Source organism: Apodemus sylvaticus, chromosome 3 (assembly GCF_947179515.1).
Source record: "Apodemus sylvaticus chromosome 3, mApoSyl1.1, whole genome shotgun sequence".
NCBI lineage: Eukaryota > Metazoa > Chordata > Mammalia > Rodentia > Muridae > Apodemus > Apodemus sylvaticus.
This window is the reverse complement of record NC_067474.1, coordinates 110,589,439-110,613,455: the sequence shown is the minus strand read 5'-3', so window position 1 is coordinate 110,613,455 and position 24,017 is coordinate 110,589,439. Positions and strand designations below refer to the sequence as shown.

General features: G+C 38.9%; 2 protein-coding genes across 2 annotated transcripts in view; both read left to right on the top strand.

Moving 5' to 3' along the window:
• LOC127680966 (cytochrome P450 2J3-like) overlaps nt 1-22,874 on the top strand; it is a 42,744-nt gene extending 19,870 nt beyond the window's left edge. The window contains exons 5-9 of the mRNA XM_052176798.1: nt 1,987-2,163; nt 4,633-4,774; nt 12,033-12,220; nt 14,812-14,950; nt 22,437-22,874. Of these exons, the coding sequence (XP_052032758.1) occupies nt 1,987-2,163; nt 4,633-4,774; nt 12,033-12,220; nt 14,812-14,950; nt 22,437-22,615 (825 nt within the window). The 3' untranslated portion in view covers nt 22,616-22,874. The remainder of the gene's footprint in view (nt 1-1,986; nt 2,164-4,632; nt 4,775-12,032; nt 12,221-14,811; nt 14,951-22,436) is intronic.
• Nucleotides 1-24,017, top strand: part of LOC127680961 (cytochrome P450 2J4-like) — a 128,494-nt gene that overhangs the window by 59,565 nt on the left and 44,912 nt on the right. The window lies entirely within an intron of this gene.

Genomic DNA, 24,017 nt, shown 5'->3' with positions numbered 1-24,017 from the left:
TGGATCCTGAACAACTAGAGCAGTAGTTATCCCAAAATTTGTTCCCTGTACATGTGTCATGGTAGTTCCAAGTCCAGCAGCAACACTACTTTCCTTCCAGTAAGCAGAGTCCAGGAAGGCCAAGGAGATCAGTAAGATCTTAGCCAATTATTAGGTGTGTGTATCAGGCGGAAAGATTTTTAGAAGGAAACAGGGAGGTTACAGAAAGTGATAGTAAACATTCTTGGCATGACCAATTACATCGGGCATTTTATCAGACACTGCAAAAGCACATATTCATTTATTTTTTCTATCATTCTCTACATATAAAAGGATACAACATGATGTCTGAAATATGGTAAGAGTATGCAAGCAATATTTATAAATAGTAGTTTACTAGACCCCTGTGGTGTTCTTTGTATATGGAATAGTATTCTGGGAGCAGATGGAATGAGATTCTACTAGTAAAGAGTCAAATATTAACATTTAAATACTGATATACTTTAATGTTATTAATAATACTAGAAGTATTGTATTGGTTTGGGTTCTCTAAAGTCAGAGAACGTACGGATAGTCTTTATATAGTTAGGAAATTTGTCGATGACTTACAGTCTATAGTCCAACTCCCCAACAATGGTCAGCAGCAGCTGTGGATGGAAGTCCAAGGATCTAGCAGTTTCTCAGTCCCACGAGGCAAGCAGGCAAGGAAGAGTGAGAGAGAATCTTCCTTCTTCCAATGTCCTTATATATCTCCAGCAGAGGGTGTAGCCCAGATTAAAGGCTGTAGGTCTCCAACAGAGGGTGTGGCCCAGAATATTGGCGCGTGGGTCTCCAGCAGAGGGTGTGGGCCAGATTAAAGGCATGTGCATCCATGCCTTTAATCCCAAATTATCTTGAACTCGGAAATCTCCTTGTCTTAGCCACTATGCTTCAAGATCTCCATACCAAGATCCAGGTCAGAAACTTATATATCTGAGCCTCCAAATTAGGATCATAGGTGAGCCTTCCAATTCTAGACTGTAGTTCATTCCAGATATAGTCAAGTTGACAACCAGGAATAGCCACTACAAGTATTAATATTGTTTTAACAGTTATCAAAATGTAATGTAGCAGAAGTAACAACATACATCTACTATAAGTATTGTTGATGTTACATTGTGCTATATAATCTGTTTAACCCAAAATATAATTGAAATTTATTAATCATCTACATGATTTCAGTAAAGATTGACATCTCACCATATAGAAATTAAATCATACTAGAGACATGAACACACACAACTACCTGCACAATTCTTACAAATGGTAATTTCTCTGGGAGAAAATCCTTCCAAACAATTAAAAATAAGGACAAAGATGCTTATATTTTCTATTATAATCAATTAGCAAAGCTCCAAACACTTAAATTTTGAACATTACTTTCATGGAGAAAAGAGTCCAAGTTAGTTTCAGGATACTATATATTTGCAAGGAATACCAACTGCTTTGACCTGAAATAGAGATGTCCTCAATGTTGTCACAGAGGCCATGTTTGAATTGTGTACAGGAACATAGATAATGACTAATATTTGGAAGGTTCCATATCTGTAGGGATTTCAGGTAGAAAACACTATGTTTGACTTTGAGTGTAGTGAATGGCTTTTGAGAAATATAAGTCAAGAAGTGAAGCTATGTAATGATGTTGGTAAATGTCCTCACTGGAAAATATTTACAAAATGATTTATAAAGGTACTAACATTGGAATCAGAAAAAGTATGCCAGCATTCAGATAATAGAGATGATGCTATATACCAGGGATCAACAAGCCAGGATCATAAAACATGCCCTGTTCCTTCATATATTTTGCATAACACAGTTGAAATACCTGTATATGCAGGGGTGAGAGGCAAACCAGAAACCAAGATGACACCAAAGCAACCCAAAGGCAAACAGATGGAAAAACAAGATTATTTAAAAATGTGGAAAAGTTACTTCAAAGTGTCACCAATATTTTCTTTTCTTTATAAGCTCTACAATGTCTTTCCATCCATATTTCAATATCTTCCTGGATCACATCAAACAGTTTTGAGAAACTGGGAGAAACTAAAATTGTTTATTTCCCATATGATGGAGAGTCATCAGAAAGATTGGAATCCTGATGAACCGAGAGACTTCATTGATGCTTTCCTTACAGAAATGGCAAAGGTGAGGACAAGTGGCCTAGGTCTGCCTGGGAATAAAGGTATGGTTTAGAAGATTTCAATTGATCTTGCATCATGCTGCCATTTATTTAAGGGTATAACTAACGCAGCACTGATTCTCTACAAGATGAAGCGCTGTGCCTGTTAACCAGGTGAGCCTCTTCTAAAGATTATAGAGATTCCATCACCAAGATACTCCAAGCTCCCAGAGGGCAGTGATCTCCTTTGCTATCGGTTCCTTCCCTCATCTTCAATACCAAGTCTGTAGTATCTTTCTTCTCTCATCATCTGCTTCCAGCTTTACATTTCCTTTCCCTAGTTATTATATTCGAATCCTCCTCTAACAACAGTAATTCAGGCTAATATTCCTCTCTGAAATTAATCACATTGGCAAAGTCAGTTTTAGCTTATCAGGTAACAATGTGTGGGTTATAAAATGAAAATCTGAGTAGCTTTGAAGATCACTGACTAGCATGCTGTGAGAATATATGTTAGGAATGTATTTTTAAAATGCAAAATAACATTATGCCAGAAATAGTATTAGAAATAAAATTTTCACTACATTTTAGCATAAAGTCCTAAAAAATGACAAATACTGGCATTTTATGCTCACCTTTGTCCCTCACCTTTAGGTGACAAAATTATACACAAAGTAAAGTAGCAATGAAACTTCAAAGCTCAAGTTTTCAAGGACTTAGTCTAAGGCCAGTCATTTACCCCATCTCAGTCCCTACTGCAGGGCCGGCCCCTGCAAAGTTTAACTGAATGCTGGACTTTAACATTAAAGTCTGCATGGGCTTCTGCCTTCCTCTGACTGTGTATCAGAACCTCCAATAACATAAATGTCAGTCAGCTGAATGTATGTGTTACCTCAGTGTCATTGTGACAATACTCAACAGAAAGAATTGAAAATTGAAGGCTTATTTTAGTTCACAATTTCAGAGTGTTTTGATACATTTTTACAGAAAATTGTTTGCAGAGCATCTGAGCTCATGGTAAGAAAGATTGTGGTGAAGCCTGCACACCATTATGCACCAGGAGGCAGAAGGCAGAATCCAGGCCTTTTTATAATTTTGAGTACCTCCTCTGGTGAGGGGCCCTCTAATGAACTATACTTCCTGATTCCCCAAACCTCCAAATGAGTTTCACCAAACTAGGAACAAGATATCAAGAACATGAGCCTTTAGGGGATGTTTCAGGTTCAGATCATAACACTAATTGTGCTGCTATAATTTCAGTAGGCCTCTGATTAATCCACCTCACTACATCTGTCACAGAATATTAAACTCAGTGGATTCCAGATTCATCCTCTGACCAAGTGTATAGTGGGAAATGCCTATCCATCCTCTCTTTTATTTCATATTCCTGACATAATTCAATAGAAGTAACATTTTATCTCTAGAGTGGAGTCAAGTTGTTTACTATATGGAGTTCAGGTGTGAGACCATCAACATCAAGAGTGATATTAAAAAATGGATGCCTCAGTGAAGGTTGTGAAGATAATATTATACTCTAAAGAAGGTTTAGAGTTTTGAAAATGAAAGATTAATGGGGGAGTAGGACAGTCAATAAACATGGAAATTTTTCAGAATTTCTGTATTGAACAAAACATTTGTTGAATATTTGCTATATCTCTTGCACATTGCTATTTCACTTAATTTATCATAATTAAAATGTGTGTTGTATGATTCAGAGATTTATAAAGGAACAGAAGTGAAATGCTGTATTGTAATAAATCCCACATATATGTGGATTACAGTCTGTATTCTAGCTAGTCCAACAAAGACTATCTACCAATAGAAAGTCCAATAATCTAGTAGTTGTTCAGTCCATGAGGCTGGATATTTCTGTTGATCTTCAGTGTGTGCCAGAATCCTGAAGAAGCAGGCTTTCAGGAATTGACTTGTCCGTGAGAGAGAATAAGGGCTAGCAGGTGATGAGCCACAACGTCCTTCTTTCATGTAATCTATATACGCTGTGATCAGAATGTGCTGCCCAGATTTAAGAGAAACCTTTGCCCCTCAAAAGATCTGACCTAAGCAGTGGGAGAATGTCTTCCTACTTTCAACAATTCAATTAAGAAAAATCCTTCCTAGGTATACTCAAAACCTATCCCAAGTGTTCTTTTCATGTCAAAAGAACTAAAGCAGAGAAATGCAAACTGAGCACTCTAGACCATGCTGTGACTTAGTGATGTAACTGATACATGCATACCTTTTATATCCAATAATTCCTATTTTTACTAAAAGCTCTTACAAAACTATAGTCATAAGAAAACAATTGTTTTGATATTTTAACCTTCAAGTGCTTTTGATAAAGTTCTCACTTGAATGAGAACACCACTCTCCAATGAGAAGAAAAGGAGTATCATTTAGAAAGGTTACTTCTAATTTTTTCCAGTTCTTAAATTCAATTAATGACATAATCACAAATCTTCTAACAAAAAAAAACCCAAACAAACTGTCTTCTCTAGTACCAAGACAAGACTACTACAAGTTTCAATGAAGAAAACCTCATCTACAGCACTCTGGACCTTTTCTTTGCTGGATCAGAGACAACAACTAACACACTGCGCTGGGCTCTGCTCTACATAACTGCAAACCCAGAAGTGCAAGGTGAGTGTGTGCTGGATGTACCTAGACCAGAGAGAATGGTGTTTCTGAAAGTTTTTGTTTAGATGGACCAGAAGATGGACCAGTAGAGTGGAAAGAAATGGTACAGCTGTGAGACGAGGATTTTTGGATAACAGACATGGCCTTCACATGGCCTTTCAGGATTGTGATGAGTTATGGGTGCAGACTTTATATTCTATGCTTTAAAGGATCTTCAGTTTTAGGGTCAAATGGTGAAGTCAGCTCTCCTTGTGATAGTTGGCAGGAAAGAGTGACAGTGAGCAATGAAAAATCACTAAGCCCTTTCTTGCCAGCAGTGCCTTCTTATTTTGCCATGCATATCACCAGGATGCTTCAGTCTGATACCTGGCATCCTACTGATGTTGCCTCTGATGTCCAGACTCAACCATACACATTCTGCATGGTGCCTCTCAACATTACATTTTCTCTATTGGCACTGCCCTAATCTGACCTCTACCTCCAATATCGGGCTTTCCATCTACCAAAAGGTACTATCCCAAATTCTTGAGCTTTCAGAAGACTTCTCTCAGATACTACTCCATAAAATGTTTTTAAATCTGCTAAGAATTTACTGCCTAGCAAATTGCTTCCATGTTCTCCCTTGAGAGATTGCCCAATGGGCCCCATTATGGGCTTTGCACATTGTTATGTCTTCATGGGAGTTTTCAGTCCTCCAGAAAGAGTGGCCTAGCCCATCAATTTTATTCCTCTGGATTATAGAAAAGTTTTTCACATGGGAGATAAGAATATTTTCATGTCATGAAACATTTTTTGAATTTTGTTAATAGTTTATGAGTTAAGGTTAAAGATACTATGGCACACTCACGTCAAATATTTTGCCCTAAGATGAAAATAAGAGTAGTGATCACAATGTCTTCAATGTAGTAAAGATCAAATGGTCATTTCTTCAGCTTCATCCACTTTTTGAGACAGTGTCTTTCACTGTCTCAAACTCACCAGGTAGACAAGAGTTTCTTATCAGTGGCCACAGAAATCTGACTGCCTTTGCCTTTCCCCAGTATACTGGGATTGGAAGTAGATGCCTCCATTCTTGGATTTTTTAAAAATGGATTCTAGAGAGTAATCTCAGATCCTCAAGTTTGCATAGCTATAACTTTATTTAATGAGCTTTCTTTCATGCTCAGCCTTTTCTCTTTATTGATACAAAATGTATATATTATTACATCTATATATGTTTATCTGTTTGTTACCTACGATTCTGTTGTTGTGATATAATAGTATAACCAAAACCAATTTATATATTGGAGAGTTTATTTTATATGACGGAGTATATAATTATGCAGGATGTATGGCAGTGAGCTACATGACCAAGAAGCTAAGACATCACATCTCAACTGCAAATGTAAACAAAGAGAAAACTGGAAGTAGGTCAAGGATAGAAGCCTCAAAGCCATCCCAGTGGTATACATCCTCCATCGAGGTTCTATTTCTTAAAGGGTCCATGGTTTCACAAACCACTTCCTGGGACTAAGTGTTTTAATACTAGAGCCTATACTTACCATTTCTCAATTAATCCTCTTCATTTGAGTCATTGTTCTCTAGACAAATGGTATGTCATGATGCAAAATACATTTAATTTAACTTAAAAGTCCCTGTAGTCTTTAACTGTCTCTATACTGTTCAAAAGTCCAAAGTCCTTTCAGACACTGAAGGCAATCTCGTAACTGTGACCCAATGTAAAACCCAAATGCAGATTTATAGACTTCTAGCATACACTAGCATGAAGTTCTCATTCCAGAGTGAAAGAATGGATGTATAGTGAGGAATGCTTGAACAAAGAAAAATTAAATTCAAGAGAACAAATACAAAACACAAGGAATTTAGTTTCATAGGATTGAAGATGTCTCCACTCATGTGCCTTTGCTGCCTGTAACATAAACTATCTGTATGGCTAGTTACACTCCCCATGTGAAGTCTCCTTTGTATTGTTTTATGGATGTCACATCTCCAACATCTTTGGAATTCTAATGAACTTGGGCTTCACTTTCAGAAGCCCAAGCAATGACCTTTTATAGCCTTCCAATGGGTTAGATGTCCACTGTTAGATGTCATCTTTTCTCAGTAGCTATGTGAACATTCAAAGGGAAGACGTATCAAGCCTGTCACTCTTGCATCTCCCAAACCTCTGAAGCACGATGATGACACTGACATGTTTAGCTGTACATGTTTACACTGTAAAGCCCCTTGCCCTTTGCACCACATTTGCAGTAGTTTTGTTTTCCAAAAGGAGGCTTCCTTCCTTGTATCTTCTCCTTTTACAAATTGGAAGCTTAACTGAGTGTGGTGTCTTACCCTGTCAACACTTCTCATGGTTCAATAAAGAACAGTAGGCATCCCCTTAATTGACTTGATCTCTTTAAAATTTACATACAGCCTTCTATTCAGTATAGGCTTTGGGGACAACATTAAGCTTTTTAGTGCTTTTCGCCCTCTATGTTGTATATTTTTAACTTCATTTTGCCCACCTTGCTCTTTCCAATTGTAGAGCTAAGAGTAACCAGTAATAGCCATGCCAGAGACTCGATGTTATATTTTCTTGAAATTTTTTGGACAAAAAATAGGCCATTACCCATCAAAATCCCAACTCAATTCTTCACAGAGTTAGAAAGAGCAATTATCAAATTCATCTGGAACAACAAAAAACCCAGGATAGCTAAAACTATTCTCAGCAACAAAAGAAAATCTGGGGGAATCAGTATCCCTGACCTCAAGCAATACTACAGAGCAATAGTGTTAAAAACTGCATGGTATTGGTACAGTGACAGGCAGGAGGATGAATGGAACAGGATTGAAGATCCAGAAATGAACCCACACACCTATGGCCACTTGATCCTCGACAAAGAGGCTGAAAACATCCAATGGAAAAAAGATAACCTTTTCAACAAATGGTGCTGGTTCAACTGGAGGTCAGCATGCAGAAGAATGCGAATTGATCCATCCTTGTCTCCTTGTACTAAGCTCAAATCCAAATGGATCAAGGACCTCCACATAAAGCCAGACACTCTGAAACTAATAGAAAAGAAACTGGGGAAGACCCTTGAGGACATCGGTACAGGGAGAAAGTTTCTGAACAGAACACCAATAGCTTATGCTCTAAGAGCAAGAATTGACAAATGGGACCTCATAAAATTACAAAGTTTCTGTAAGGCAAAGGACACCATCAAGAGGACAAATCGGCAACCAACAAATTGGGAAAAGATCTTCACCAATCCTACATCAGATAGAGGGCTAATATCCAATATATATAAAGAACTCAAGAAGTTAGACTCCAGAAAACCAAACAACCCTATTAAAAAATGGGGTACAGAGTTAAACAAAGAATTCTCACCTGAAGAACTTCGGATGGCGGAGAAGCATCTTAAAAAATGCTCAACTTCATTAGTCATTAGAGAAATGCAAATCAAAACAACCCTAAGATTTCATCTTACACCAGTCAGAATGGCTAAGATTAAAAATTCAGGAGACAGCAGGTGTTGGAGAGGGTGTGGAGAAAGAGGAACACTCCTCCACTGCTGGTGGGGTTGCAAATTGGTACAACCACTCTGGAAAGCAGTCTGGCGGTTCCTCTGAAAACTGGGCACCTCACTTCCAGAAGATCCTGCTATACCACTCCTGGGCATATACCCAGAAGACTCCCCACCATGTAATAAGGATACATGTTCTACTATGTTCATAGCAGCCCTATTTATAATTGCCAGATGGTGGAAAGAACCCAGGTATCCCTCAACAGAAGAGTGAATGCAAAAAATGTGGTATATCTACACAATGGAGTACTATTCAGCCATTAGAAACAATGAATTCATGAAATTCTTAGGCAAATGGATGGAGCTAGAGAATATCATACTAAGTGAGGTAACCCAGACTCAAAAGGTGAATCATGGTATGCACTCACTAATAAGTGGATATTAACCTAGAAAACTGGAATACCCAAAACATAATCCACACATCAAATGAGGTACAAGAAGAAAGGAGGAGTGGCCCCTGGTTCTGGAAAGACTCAGTGAAACAGTATTCTGCAAAACCAGAACGGGGAAGTGGGAAGGGGTGGGTGGGAGGACAGGGGAAGAGAAGGGGGCTTACGGGACTTTCGGGGAGTGGGGGGGCTAGAAAAGGGAAATCATTTGAAATGTAAATAAATTATATCAAATAAAAAAAAACTGAGAAAAAAATAGACCATTACTTCAACAAACTCTTAAGCCAAAGCCAGTGGATTCTTGGTCAAAGGATAAGTTGAATGGTCTTGCAGAACAGTTGCTGCTCAAGCCCTTCCTGCCCTCTAAAGCATCATGATCTAGGACTATACTAGTGTATTTTACACTCCTACTAGAATGGCCCATTAAGCTCTACTTACAACTTTGAATCACTTTTCTAAACTAATGTTACAAAGTCCTCACATTTCTCAAAAATAAAGAAAATAAAGCCTAACATGCTCAGGTTTCCCACAGCAGCAACCCCATTTCTTCGTATCATTTTCTGTATTAGTTACTCTTCTATGACTGGATAAAACTCCATGACCAAAAGCAGTTAATAGAAGGAAAAGATCCTTTTGGTTTATGATTCCAAGAAGAGACTCCATAAAGGTGAGGAAGGCTTAGCAGCTGAGAGCCAGAGCAAGAAACTAGAAATAAAATCTCAACTACACACAGGAAACAAAAAGCTATTCAAAACTGACAGCAGTGACAAAATTCTTCCAGCTACATTTGCTAAAAGCTCTATAACCTCCAAAAAACAAGAACTAGAAGGAAGTGTTCAAACACCCAAGCCTATGGGAAACATTGTTAATCAAAATTCTACAATATGCATCTTGGATTACAATTTCAAATGCATGTCCACCTGAATATTTACATTTTACAAACCATACAAGCTACTGTGAATCAGACTTGATGTCTATAGAAAAGGCTCCAGAATGCCATAGATGTACATGGCATTTATTACACCCATATTTATTTTGTAATATGCACTGTAATTGAGATATAGGACCAAGCAGAGCATTGATAGACTGTGAATGAATAAAGAATGACAATCATGACATAGAAACACAGTTCAGGTATGAAGAAAAGAAGTTTTGATAAGTACTCTAGCAAAGTAAAGTAACAAACTGCAAAATTATACAAACTGTCCTAAACCACTCAAAGGAATTATTTAAAATAGTTAACTTCCTAGAGACAAACTGAGGAATGAGGATAGGGGAATACTGAACATATTTAATGGACATTAAATTTCAGTTCTAAATAAATAATTCATTGGCATTTACATACATAGCAATATGAGCATGCTTAATAATTATTGAGTTGTAGCTTTAAAATTGCTATGGTGATCTGTGGTTGGTGAATTTATTTATAATACTTGAGAGACTAAAGTAGGAGTAATACAAGTTTTGGGTTATTTGACTACAAAGAAAGGCTCTACCTCAGAAAAAAGCATGGCTATTAAGGTAATATTTTGTTATATGCTGTCTTAATCAGGGTTTCTATTCCTGCACAAACATCATGAGCAAGAAGCAAGTTGGGGAGGAAAGGGTTTATTCTGCTTACACTTCCACATTTCAGTTCATCACCAAAGAAAGTCAGGACTGGAACTCAAGTAAGTCAGGAAGCAGGAGCTGATGCAGAAGCCATGGGGGGGGGGGCGTGTTACTTACTTCCCCTGGCTTGCTCAGCTTGCTTTCTTATAGAACCCAAGACTGCGAGCCCAGGGATGGAACCACCCACAATGGGCCCTTCCTGCTTAATTGCTAATTGAGAAAATGCCTTACAGCTGGAACTCATAGAGGCGTTTCCTCAACTGAAGCGCCTTTCTCTGTGATAACTCTAGCTTGTGTCAAGGTGACACACAAAACCAGTCAGTATATATGCTTATCTCCAATTAAGTACTTATGGATTGTAGTGCACGGACAGATGTTTATTTCTCTCACAGAAGAAAACTCTAAACTATATCCTATAAAGAGCTTATTGTTCCAAATTCCTTTCAACTTGTTACTGAGTTATACAGGAATGGATCTCCAAAACTCTCTAAAGTGGATGCCATGAGGACTCCCTTTGTATCCACAGGCATGGAGGAGAGGAAATAAGCAGGGAATCATCTTTTCAGAACTTGGTACAAAATAAAACATAATATCTATTTCAAGAATTTAGTCACATTCTCACATTGACTCCAAAGGAAATCTAGAAATGAAGTTTTTTAGCTGGACAACAGTAGAATCTCTATTAAGATAGAAAGTGGTGAGACTGTAAAGGAGAAGTCTAGCAGTTTTAACTCTTTGTCATGCTTATATTAGTTCATGTAATTATCAAAACATTTATAAAATAGGTCCTATTTATTCTTATAAGTCAGATGAGGAAACTGAGTCTGGAAGTATACAAGTAGCTTCAGCAGCAACAATGACAACAATGCTCACTAAGGCTTTGTAATGTTCCTTTCCACTCTGATATATCTCATTAGGAAATCACAGTCTATTCAAATTCAGTAATTGAAATAAGTTTGTGAAGTTCAATTACCAATAGAGTAGTGTTAGAAAGTGATTAGCCTTGTGAACTGCATTAGTGACATTTAAAGAGATATCAGACAGACCAATGAGATGGTTCTTCTCATAAAGGTACTGGGCTGCAAGCCCACCATCCTTAGTTCAATGCCCAGAACCCAAGAAGAGTACAAGAAGAGAACTAACTCCTGCAAATTTTCCTCTGAACTTCACCTTTTCACTTTGGAACATGTACAAGTGCACACATATAGAAAAACAGAATATTTTAAAATATAGTTTTAAAATAATAGAAACCAAAGTGATTTCTTTCTCATTCAAACACTAGGACACAGCGAAACTTTATTATCTAGAGACAGATTAATTGATATCACATTAAAAATCTCTCATGATGTCTCAATTGTAGATATCCGCAAATATCACATTCTGAAAACTTAGCTTTTTTTTCTAATAAACAAGTAGGTGAAGTGAACTTATTTGCAGAGACCTGTTTGGTTACCACTATGAGCTTAGCCATGCTGATCACAGCAATTCAGTTCTGGGTAAGTTGAAAGCTGAGGCTATGTTGTAAGCACTAAGAATATTAGGACTGACATTCTTTGAGAAGGTAAGAAACAGTATTTCTTTGTAACCAGAGAACTGTGTGAAATCTAAAAAAGCTAATATCTTGGGGACAACTTTTCTGTTTCCAGAAGAAAGCTCTAACAGTTGAAGCTAACAGTTCCTCCTGTTTTCTTGCAGAAAAAGTACACTCTGAGATTGACAGAGTTATTGTCTGTGGGAGACAGCCAAGCACAGCTGACAGAGACTCCATGCCCTACACCAACGCTGTCATCCATGAGGTGCTGAGGATGGGCAACATCATCCCCTTGAATGTTCCCAGGGAAGTGACAGCTGATAGCACATTAGCTGGATTCCACCTGCCTAAGGTAACCTTGCACTGTCGGCTTCTTATCTCCAGTCCACACTTTCATTAGGTGAGGAACATAAACATGTAGTTCTGCCCCCAGAAATCATGTGAAATGGAAGAGATATTATTCATAACAGATTGTGAGCATTCTTCCAATGTATCTAAGTTATAAATATGTGTTTCGTGGGGAATACAGAAAGAAAGATTCCCCGGTCAAATGTGATTAAAGTTGATTTTATTTGCTAAAGAAAATCTTAGTCTTTCCTTGTACTAATGCGGGCTCACACGAGTCAGTATTTCTCTGCCATATTCATGCTCAACCCTGGTTTTCCAGCTTTTACTTACTTTCCCATAGTTGAGAACTTTCTATCTCACAAAGAAAACCAGTCCCAAGTGAAACATTAATTATAAAAAAGGAAGAGAAAAAAGCAGATAGTTGCCAAGCAAATATGTTCTAAGGATGCTTTTTATTTCAAAATGTCTCAGTCCACTAAGCATTAACTCCCAGTGTATACCTTTAAATGTTATGACTAGGAGAAAGAAGTTTACATAAGATCTCACTACTTCAACATAAAATGTCATAGGATTTGGCATCCAGATCTGAACCTGTTCTGATTGTTTTTACCACACTGAACTTACTACATTAAAGTTGAAAGGTCTTCCTTATACTTTTCTTCGCGGATCCCTCTTCCATCCTTTGTTCCCAGACCTGAGCTTAGGATGTACTGGGGATTTCTGCAAAGTGCTCTCCAGACAGCACCACACTCTTTCCGTTCAAGACCCGATTATTACCCTTTCCATTCTTTATCTATGCTGTGTATCAAAACCAGACATTTCTTAGTAGGTTTCAGCTTAGCATGGCAGCACGGGGAAGACACAGCAGATCAGACTTCATGGCAGAGGCTAGGAAGCAGAAGGAAAGGCTGCAGGAGGCTGTCTCTCCACCCCATTCATTCCACGGGTCTTCAGCGTGGGGGGATGCTGCCACATGTCAGGAAAACTCTACTGCCATTAGGTGCTAATCTCTGGAGATGGTCTCAGGGCTACCCTCACTGGTGTTCTGTAATCTCCTAGACAAGTATCCATTACTCTGAATATATTGTTCTCAGGAAAGTCTTCAGAGTTGGGATGAGAAGAGTCTACCCTGGAAACACAGATACAACCATGCTTTCATCCTCAGAGAAACAGACAATCTAAAACAGAATCTAAACTTCTATCTTGTGCCGTGGATTGTCAATTTCAACTCTAAATCAGCTCTAAACTGAAAATCTAACAGATGATATACAAGTGAGGCAAAGAGCCATGGTTTTTAACCATACCTCAGCTAATTGCAGAAGTAGTTGCATCTCTGCCCACTGTGTGACTCTGAGAAAATTGTTAATCTCTCATAGCACTGATTCCTACATCTCTACAATACAGTGCAACCCGTGACACAAAATAATATGTAGCCCTCAGTGGAAGGAGGGACATACATGCAGAGCTTCCCACTCTACATATAAGTTATACTTTTTATTGGTCACACACCTTAGATTTTTTTCTGTCTTTAAAACATCCTGAACAAGGTGACCATAAGTGGAGGCTTATCTATCTTGAGAATGTCCAGAGGAAAGCACCCTGGGTCTGTCTAGATGTAGATAGGCAGAAATGAGGAACGGAGCCTGAGAGGGAACAAGAGACATTCTAAAGGAAAAGATACTAGTCTGAGGAGAAAAGAAGTATTAGACTTTAGTTGGGCAATGTGGGGGAGGAAGAGTGTTCATGGTGAGAACACAATGTTTAAAGGGATTAGAACGATTGGAAAACTGGGTCATTTGATAAAATAAATATCAGTCTATGACGTCTTAGGCAATGGGGGAAACTGTCCTTGGAGAATCAGATAACATCTCCCCCTACTAAGACGTTAGTAGGATCATGAAAGTGAGGGGAGGTGGGAGTGCGGAGTGGCTAAGTTGTATTCATGGCATATTCATTGTCAGCTGTGCTGCAGGTGTGTGTTAGAGAGCACAGGGAAACCTGCCCTAAGGTGGACTTAAGAACCAGTCATTGACAGGACAGAATCAAGAGAATTGAGAGAATGGTTCAGGAATAAAGTGGGGTGGGTGACAGAGTGTGAGGTAAAGGCATACTCGCGACTCCAGGCATCATGCTAGGGGGCCTGGTGGGCTGGGCTAGCTTACTCTACATGTTTGATGTCTCCCTAAACCTGTAGAGGGAATGTGTTTAGGAGATCCATACTGAGGCCTAAGAATAAAAATGCAGACATGGGATACACAGCATTTTCTTTCGAGGACCTTTTGCAGTCCTCACTGTAGGAAATGACTGGTTGATGGTTACTTACTCACCTCTTTTCCCATTGTCTTCCCGTGAATGGCCACATATCTTTCCCCTAAGTATATGCTAACCTATTCCCACAGACCAGCATTTGGTAATAAAGAAAAATCTAATGTCCTTGGAATATCCTAAGGGCACACAGTCCATCATTGCTCTGAACTAAAAAGTTGATTTGGTAGAGAACTTATGGTGTGAACAAGAATGGAAAATTGGGAACCCCTATCCCTTGCCTTCATGTGTTCCACATTTCAAACCTTGACTTTTTGCTTTCTCCTTTAGGGTACCATGGTCCTGACCAATTTGACTGCTCTGCATAGGGACCCCAAAGAGTGGGCCACTCCAGACACCTTCAATCCAGAGCACTTTTTGGAGAATGGACAGTTCAAGAAGAGAGAATCTTTTCTGCCTTTCTCACTGGGTGAGTAGTAATGAAAAGGAACCAAGTCAGAATCCCACCTCATCCCTCCCCTTCTCTTCTGCCTAGAGACGCTTGCTCTTGCACATCTCCTAATGGTCCCACCTTGTGCAGCTCCAAGGTGTTACTTGCAGCTCAGTGTTCTCTAGACCTAGCATTGCTTCATGCATCCTCTATCTCGCTGGCTCTCCTTTGCCTCTAATGGAAACTTTTGGCTTCCTTTGTGTCTTAGTCAGGGTTTCTATTCCTGCACAAACATCATAACCAAGAAGCAAGTTGGGGAGGAAAGGGTTTATTCAGCTCACAGGTCCAAATTGCTGTTCATCACCAAAGGAAGTCAGGACTGGAACTGAAGCAGGTCAGGAAGCAGGAGCTGATGCAGAGGACATGGAGGGATGTTTCTTACTGGCTTGCTTTCCCTGGCTTGCTCAGCTTGCCCTCTTACAGAACTCAAGAATGCCAGCCCCGAGATGGTACCATCCACAAGGGGCCCACCCCCTTGATCACTGATTGAGAAAATGCCCCACAGCTGGATCACAAGGAGGCATTTCTCCAACTGAAGCTCCTTTCTCTGTGATAACTCCAGCCTGTGTCAAGTTGACACACAAAACCAGACAGGACACTTTGTTTTCCACAGCACTAGGCAGAGAGACCAAACTCTCTGCCTCCTTGCCATAATAAAATCTAAATACATGCCTTCTTTCCAAAATCTTTAAATATCCAAATTAATTTTAAGTGATTTGTGCTCAAAGGTAAATGCCTTAGATTTTATGGGGAGGAGAGGGGGTGTTGCATGTGAAAGTGACTACAGACTATGATGGGAATATCAAGCAATAGTTGTAACTGTCATTTGCATAACTGAAATGGGTTCTGTCCTATACAATAGGTACTTGAAATAGTAAGGCATTTGTCTTTTATTCTTTTAGGAGGGAGTTGATAGGAGAATGGGCAGAGGGAAGAGGACTTAGGGAACTTATGGGGAGGGGGGAACCGAGAAAGTGAAAATCATTTGGAATGTAAACAAAGAATATAGGAAATAAAAATTATAATAAAAAAAATTAATTAGACATCATTGTCTTCTGAAACTTGATATTTATAATCTGGGATGTAGTAATGACCCTCTCTCTTGTGCTTTTTCTCCTGCAAATTATGAACAAATACCTGTAATCTTACAGTTGCTGAGCTTGTATCAAACACCCTAGTCTTTTACAGTTATTGGCCTCTATATATTGCAAATATATTTTCAAATAATTTTATAATTCCTTAGTTCCATTAATAAGTACTGAGCATGTAATACATATAACACACACACATGAACAGGTCATAGTGGGATAGGTGGTGAGGCGGAACTCCCTCTTGGAGCATGTGTCCTACTGCAGCCCTTTAAGCTGGAGTCAGTGAGCACCTCCAAAATAAAGACAAAGACTTAGCCACAAGTTCTGCACCTGGAGCTCAATATGAGATTTTTCCACACTGCAGCTTGGGTTTCCTAACATGGCCTCCAGAAGGTGAATGGATGCTTCACAGAAGCCACACTGGAAAACTCTGACTACTCTGTGAGTGCCCACCTGGTACTGCTACTGCTCTCTTTCCCTTTCCCTGTGCTTCTGGGATACCTTTGTTGACCTTTCACAATTCACATCAACAGGAAAGCTGGCAGAATATACGACATGTGGCTAGTCTTATGACATGTGTCTAGTCTTCCTGTTCACAAAACAATTAAAAAGATTTGAATTAGAGTTCAAAATCTCAGCTCTGTATTCTATCTATTCTAATTATTCTCAGTTATTGAATCAGATCCTGGCTGTCTAGAATATGATTCTTTTACATTCCACCTAAGTTATGTGTTGTTTCATAGTACTGCAGTGAAAGGAAGGTTAGTATACCTCCATGGCTTTCACAGGAAGTTGATTCTCTGGGCCAAATGAAGCCTGAGTTCACCCAATGTCTTCATATTGCAAAAATCTTTTCCTGTAAAGGATTCATATCTCATCTTGTTTAAAATGTTCTATTTACTCCAGCTGTAAAATAAAGACAGCAACCCAGAGAAACTCGCTAGTGCTTTGCCACTGACAGTTGTACTGCTCCCTCTAAATTAGAGGGTCCATTAGCAGACAAATTATGTTGGACAATCACCAAGGTAATGTAGCTGTTAGTAATCCAATAGAAAAAGGAAGATTGGTGTCTACTTAGTCTTATAAACAAACTCCAGTTTACAGGAGAGCTTTTTCTCACTCAAGACCATGTGCCCAAACAACTGACAAAACTGGTCAGGATCAAGTGTATTTTCATTCTTTCTCTATTACATATACATGATAGCTGACCTCCCCAGTTAAAGACCTTTCCACTTTACAATTCCACATGTCCTATGCATTAGTTAGAATTTTCCCATATAAGAAGCATTTAATACTCTATTATTTATAAAATGCATATTATCTACAGTGGTTTTCAGGTCAGTCAGTGACTTAGTTTTAGCTAATCTTGGTTTATCTGGCACACATGTTATACTGGCAATTCAAATGGTGTTGCTTAAGATCTCTAGAGACACAGTAAAAGCACAGAGGCCTGGTAAGACCTATGCTTGGAACTGTCACCCCATGACTTCTGGCGATCTATACAAACAACAAGACTTAACCCAGTTCTGGAGGGAAGTAAGCCCTACAGTCTTCAGGAAATCTGTCAAAGACCCGGTGCAAATACTAAAACATCAAAGTAATAGGACACTCAGATATTTTGCTTTCAACATTTTTTTTCTGATCAAGGTGAATAAACTTCAATTACATGCTCAATGCTCAATGGAAACCAGAAGGAGCAAACCTGAAAAACTCTCTGGGTTGACAAAGCAGCAGTCTGGATTTTCTACTACAGCTCTATCTTTGGTGTGAAGTTGCTTTCCTTCACCATTTCTAAGACATTCTAAAGCCAACATCCATAGAGCTGTTATTAGGCAATTTCTCTTATCCTGGAAAAGATAACCAGTTATACTATTATTATTTATGTGTTTTCACAGAAGATAGAAAACTAGATCATACATTTACATGTTTTCCTGATTTATGCTGTCCTGTATTAGAATCAACAATTAGTAGATGGATTCATATCTATTAACATAATTATATTGGTATAAGAAATATCATATAATATGAAATAAGAAGTTTTTAAAATTTATAAGTGGTATCTTAGAACATATGGGCAGGGTTAGTGAAGACCATTGGTGATAGCCTAGAATAACCCTCTTAATTCATTCAATAGATTATTTTTCTGGTTTGGGAGAAAGGAAAAGAGCATTTAGCCCAGGCTGTGTTTGTCAGCTTATCCTTCTTGATATAATATCTGAGATGAACACCTCTTAGGAAGTTCTGTTTGGCTCATTGTTTCAGTAACCTCAGTCTGTGGTCAACAGGTCATGTGATCTGTATCTGCAGTGGTACCAAGCATTTGTTAGATGTGTATGTATGAAGAACATGGCCACCTCATGTTTTCCAGAAAGGAAGGAAAGGATGCTACCAGATTGTGGATATTCCATTAAGGACATGGCACAAATGACCTACCTTATGCACTTACCTACTCAATTTTCCCCCACTTCTTACTAGTCACAATTAGCAACTAAGTCAACAGATGGAAGTCCTTGTCAACAAATGAACAAAAACTAAACTGCATACATTCAGGTTATGTGTGATATCATTCAAGTTTCCCAGTTGAGTGACTGAATTCTATAGGGAAAGCCCAGACATGAACCCTGAAATTATGTATGCTTCACTGATACTATGAGAGACATTTATGAAGGCTCTAGCTTATGCTCGTCCCGGGGGTAAGGGGTAGGGGTGGGGTCTGTTAAAGTATAGATGTTACCTTACCAATTATTTCAAAATTCCAATCTTCTTCAGTCACTGAAATCACATTAGTTATTTTTCTATTACTGCTATAAAAATTATGACCAAAAATTAACTTGAGAAAGAAAGGGTTTATTTTGTAATTCCTGATTAAGTCCAACACAGTAAGTCAAACACTGAAGGAAACCAAGGTAGAAACTCAAAGCAGACACCTGAAGACAGAAACTGAGACCCGGACCATGAAGGTACTGGGCTTTCTGACTCATCAAGAAGCCCATTCAGCCTACTTTTTCTTTATAACATTGAGGACCATATATCAAGGGTGGCACTTTACACAATGAACTGAAACCTTAGTAGAAAGAAGGAAAAAGAGAGGTAAAGAAAAGGGAAAACAGAAAGAAATTCTTTTGCAAGAGCTGACACCAACATTGATCAGGACGATCTAAGGACAGACTCTGTCAACACCATGTGTTAATAATACTAGTCTTATTTACATAGTCACTGGTGCAGAATGACTGGATTAGTAATTCGGAGAGCAAGAGAAGTTGGTAACCAATGCTACTCAGTCCAAAAAACCCTGAGAACTTTGATAAAAGAGGGACTTACCCACATGCAGCTTGTCCTCAAAAGCCCTAATGTCTCCCGCAGAGTTAGAGAGAGCCAGCTTCATAGGCTGAAGAAGCTGGAGAATGATGGTCATGAGCAGACACAGCAACACAGTCACATGGGCTCAGGAAGAGGCAGCCTTGCCTCTTAGCAAGTGCCAGCAAGGTGAATGCTACCCGCCATGCTCAGAACGGGGTTTTCTTCTCACTTCTATGACCCACATGCCAGTCATCTCTGAAACGGCCTCCCAGACAGACCCCAGTTTTCTAGGTATCACTCTCTGGTGATAGAGCATTCAAATATATGAGCCTATGGAAGCCATTCTTACCTAAAACACATGGTAATCAAGATTGCTCAGCACACAGGCCAAGCTTTAATTACATGCTTCAGGCTGAACAACAAGCTCCCAACTGCCCAGCTACTCAGGAAGAAAGAGACTATTTTACATCATTGACAAAGGAGGAAGGCTTTGGTTCATGAGGAGGAGAGGTTTAATCACAGTCACAGAGGGGGTCGCCCACAGGTCATGGCACTAAACCTGTGCCAAGGGCCTGCCTCTGCTTGGAGAGGGCTTCTGAGAGAAAGAGTGTCTGGGAGCAGTGAAAATGAATGACTTGAAGTCAAATAGTGAGTTCAAACTGGTAGCATATGCTCTACTCAAGAAAGCCTTCCAGACTCCTCTCTCTGTGCTCTGCTTTCTCTAGGGAATCTCAAAAACTGTTCTCCCTCTATTTTCTGCTCAAAACAGTTCTCCAGGCAGTTCTTTCTTGTTATTCTAAAATGTTTCTGGATAACTCCTCTTTTGCAGCTCATAAGCCCAGCCCTTTATTTTACATATCAATCCAGTCATTTACTCCTGGTTTCCTTTTGATTATCCTGTGAATCAACATCTCATGACACCAGCCCCTTAATTCTTAGGAGACAGCAAGTACACACTTTTTTTTCACATTGCAAAAGAATTCAGAGCTCTGCCTCCTTTTTAAAGAACAGACTATAAGCTAACTGGGTGGGACCCCAACCTGAAATTACCACTTCTGCCATGCCTGGGCCTGGATCTAAATTTCCTCTGTCCCAGGATGACCTTGAACTCAGGAATCTATCTGCCTGGATTCTTATTGGCCTGTCTTTGAATCTTTCTGACAAGCTAGTTTATAATGCAGATGCCTCTGTTCCTTCAGATTCATGAACCCCTCATATAATTTATATAGCATCCTTTTATTTTGAGAAATTTTAAATATATATTTAAGTATTTTATATAAACATATTATATTTTAATATAAGCATATACAATATATAAAATTATGTAAATTTATAAATTCTATTAAAATATTTTATATATTATATAGGTGATATATATAAAACCCTATTTTTTGAGAGTTCTTTTTCATGACCTTATGGGCTGTCATGAAAGTCCCAGCACTTACCATTTTGCTGAGACATTAGCCACATTTTTTCCTTCCAGACTCATGCTGACTCTGATTATCATGGAGTCATTAACAGGGAGGTCACCCCTTGAAGAAACATTGTAAAAATATATACATTATTACACAAGCAACCCATTTGCCCACAGCAGCCATCAACACTGGTAGAGGCCTATGCTCTGTTGGCCCTGTCCCAGGGGTAGGAGCCATGTCATTTCTCCCCCACCAAAGCCACGTTGGACTGGGCAACCCTGGGTCCTAACTTTGCATACTGTTGTATATTGATTCTTACAGGAGAATCTTAAGAACTTCCTAAGTTGCTAGCCCTGTTATTCCTAACAAGTAACAGAAGGAGCAGGAGGAGAACAGAAACAAATGAAATACAATAGCAAAAAACACAGATGTAACATAAGATCCTGACAGCATCATAAGATCATATTTATGTTTGCTATGTATTAGGCAGATAATGAAGTGGAAATATTCATGTTTTATAAAATTATAGAATGTTTAACATCATTGAAAACTAATACATTATCCTGCAGAAAATGACCCCTGCTGCCATTCCTGCTACCATGTTCTTGTTGGAAACCCCATGAGGAGGATGGAAAATATATCCAAATATTAGTAATTGTTTTGTCTAAGTACTCATTTAAGCATTCTTGTTATACTCCTTATAAATGTCCTTTTCCTGACTTTTTTCAGTCAAAAAATGTATGATTCTGGAAGAAAGAAATCAGTTGGTGGCAGAGCAGACATCTCATTTGATAACATGTTTGCTGAACTCATATTAAAAAAATGGAGCATGGTGACATATGCTTATAATCCTGGGACATGAAAGGAGAGTCTCTTGATACTCAGTGGCTAGGCTACCTTCTCAAGTTCTGAAGAGTTAAGATCCTATCTATAAAAGTTGGTGGGGGTCAGGTGGGTCTAGCACTTTTAACACCTATGGCTGTTTACTGGTATCCACACACATGTACATACGTGAATACACATGATGAGCTCACATATACACAAATATATCCATACAAAGATGGGATTAAAGATGGGTTAGAGAATGGATGGAGTGTTGCGGCTCTGTTGGGATAGCTGTTGAGGATACTCACTGAGGAGAACAGTGAAGTGCTAGAGGTGTCCTGAATCATGAAAGATTATCCACGTGAATTCAGATATTCAATAGAGAGACTGACAAGAAGATGTGTACAACAATGCATATAAACACAAATGCATGTGCTAATACAAACACTTTGATAAATACACAGTGTTCATGTCTACATGGTATGAGGTGACCTTGAGCAATGACTCCCAGACCTGTTAGAATATCTCCTGCCCAGGTCTCACCTTCTACATATCATTATTCAATGCAAAGAAGGTGGACACCTAGGAAAATAACAATTTTCTGGGCTGGCAAACTCAAAACCCAGGACTAAGACACAGAGTTATGACAAATGCCAGCTTAATAGCAACTTGAATGGGGCTCTAATGGCCAAACCAGTAAGATATTAGACATACTCAGCTGGACACAAAGTCCAGAGTCAGTTCAGGTTTTGCAGTAGGAAACTGTGGACTCTAGACCCAAAGCACACCATAGTCAGTTGAGAAAGTGACTCATTTTCTGTTTTTGTCCAACAGGAAAGAGAGCTTGTCCTGGAGAACAACTGGCCAGATCCGAACTGTTCATTTTCTTCACTGCTCTTATGCAAAAGTTTACCTTGAAGCCCCCAATCAATGAGAAATTGAGCCTGAAGTTCAGAAGAGGCCTCACGCTTTCTCCAGTCAGCTACCGCATCTGTGCTGTCCCTAGACAGTGATGCTGGAGAAGCAAAGAGAAAGGAAGGAAGGAAGGACATGCACTTTGAAACCACTGGTGCCTACCCACATAGGAGGAGGCAGAATGAAGATGACTGAGAAAAGAACAGAGGAGTTGGAATCAGGAAGTTAAATCAAATTCCTGGACTGCTGACTCCCCAAGTTGGTTCTAAGTATATCATTTATGAGCTCATAAAATTGCTGAAAGAGTAATTGTTATTTTAATTTTTAAATTGTATGTAAAGAGATATGATGTTTTAAGAATGCTATTTAACTCATAGGTCACATTAAAAGAGGTGTGCCTTCAACTTTTGTCTCTCTTCTTCCTGTAGACATACAATTTCTTCTGGCCTGTTGAAATGGTTCATTTGGAAATAGTACAAAGAGAGCATCAGCGTTAGAACTGGGCTTTTGGGTGCAGACACAAAAGTAGGACATGAAGATTCTACCATTTGGAATGCCTGTAGCTACCTCATCTTGCTCTGCATTTGAGTTCTCCTCCTTGAGGTCAGGTAGAAATGTATGATTCACTGGTATCAGGCAGACAAAGCAAGCTGTACTGAAGCAGTTTCTATGATTTAACTATTGTAGCTGGATCTTGATCTGTGATCTAGGGCTAGGTAATAATAGCCAAGTTTAAGAAGAAATGGTAAAGATTTTTTGTCTTTGTATACATGAGGCAATCTGAGGCCCTTGGGATTATTGGAAGTTCTTTGCTTTTGATTCTTGATGCTATTGATCTGGTTATAAAAGACTATTGTCTTAAAGGGAATAAGAATCAGCTTATTCTAGATTCACTCTGAGTCATCATGACTCGGGAACATGGGTTTAGGTTACTACAAATTGCATGTTCCAACATGAAAGCAGTTTCATGAACTTTTATAGATTTACAGAACAAAAACATCATTTACAGCATAAAATCATTACACCAAGATGGAGGAGGCTTCTCTATAGACCGTAGATGCTCTCTAATCACATTCTGAGCTTTTTGATTGGTGGAATGCCGGGTTGAGTATGGTTGTGTAAGGGATCGTGTGACACAGTTCTTGTCCCTGGAGCATTGTCAGGTCATTGATTCCTACATGTATTGGTGACTGCTGTTGTCCTAGAACTAATCTGCTGTCTCATCTATGTATTTTGCTTTCAATCTCTTTTTCCTGGAAATATACTTCCCCCACTATTCAGAACTAATCACACCATAATAAATAAAGCTGATGTGGTTCTCAGGAATGAAGAATAGAGATGGTTATGAGGCTGTTGGCAGATGAGGAGCAGACTATCCCCTTAGCATTTAGAGGAATGGGAAAGGATATAGGCAACATAACCACAGAGGCCATAAAAACTGACAGGTGATTTGTAGAAATTGTTAACTGTAAGGCTTGGCCTTGAATTTAGAATTGTGAG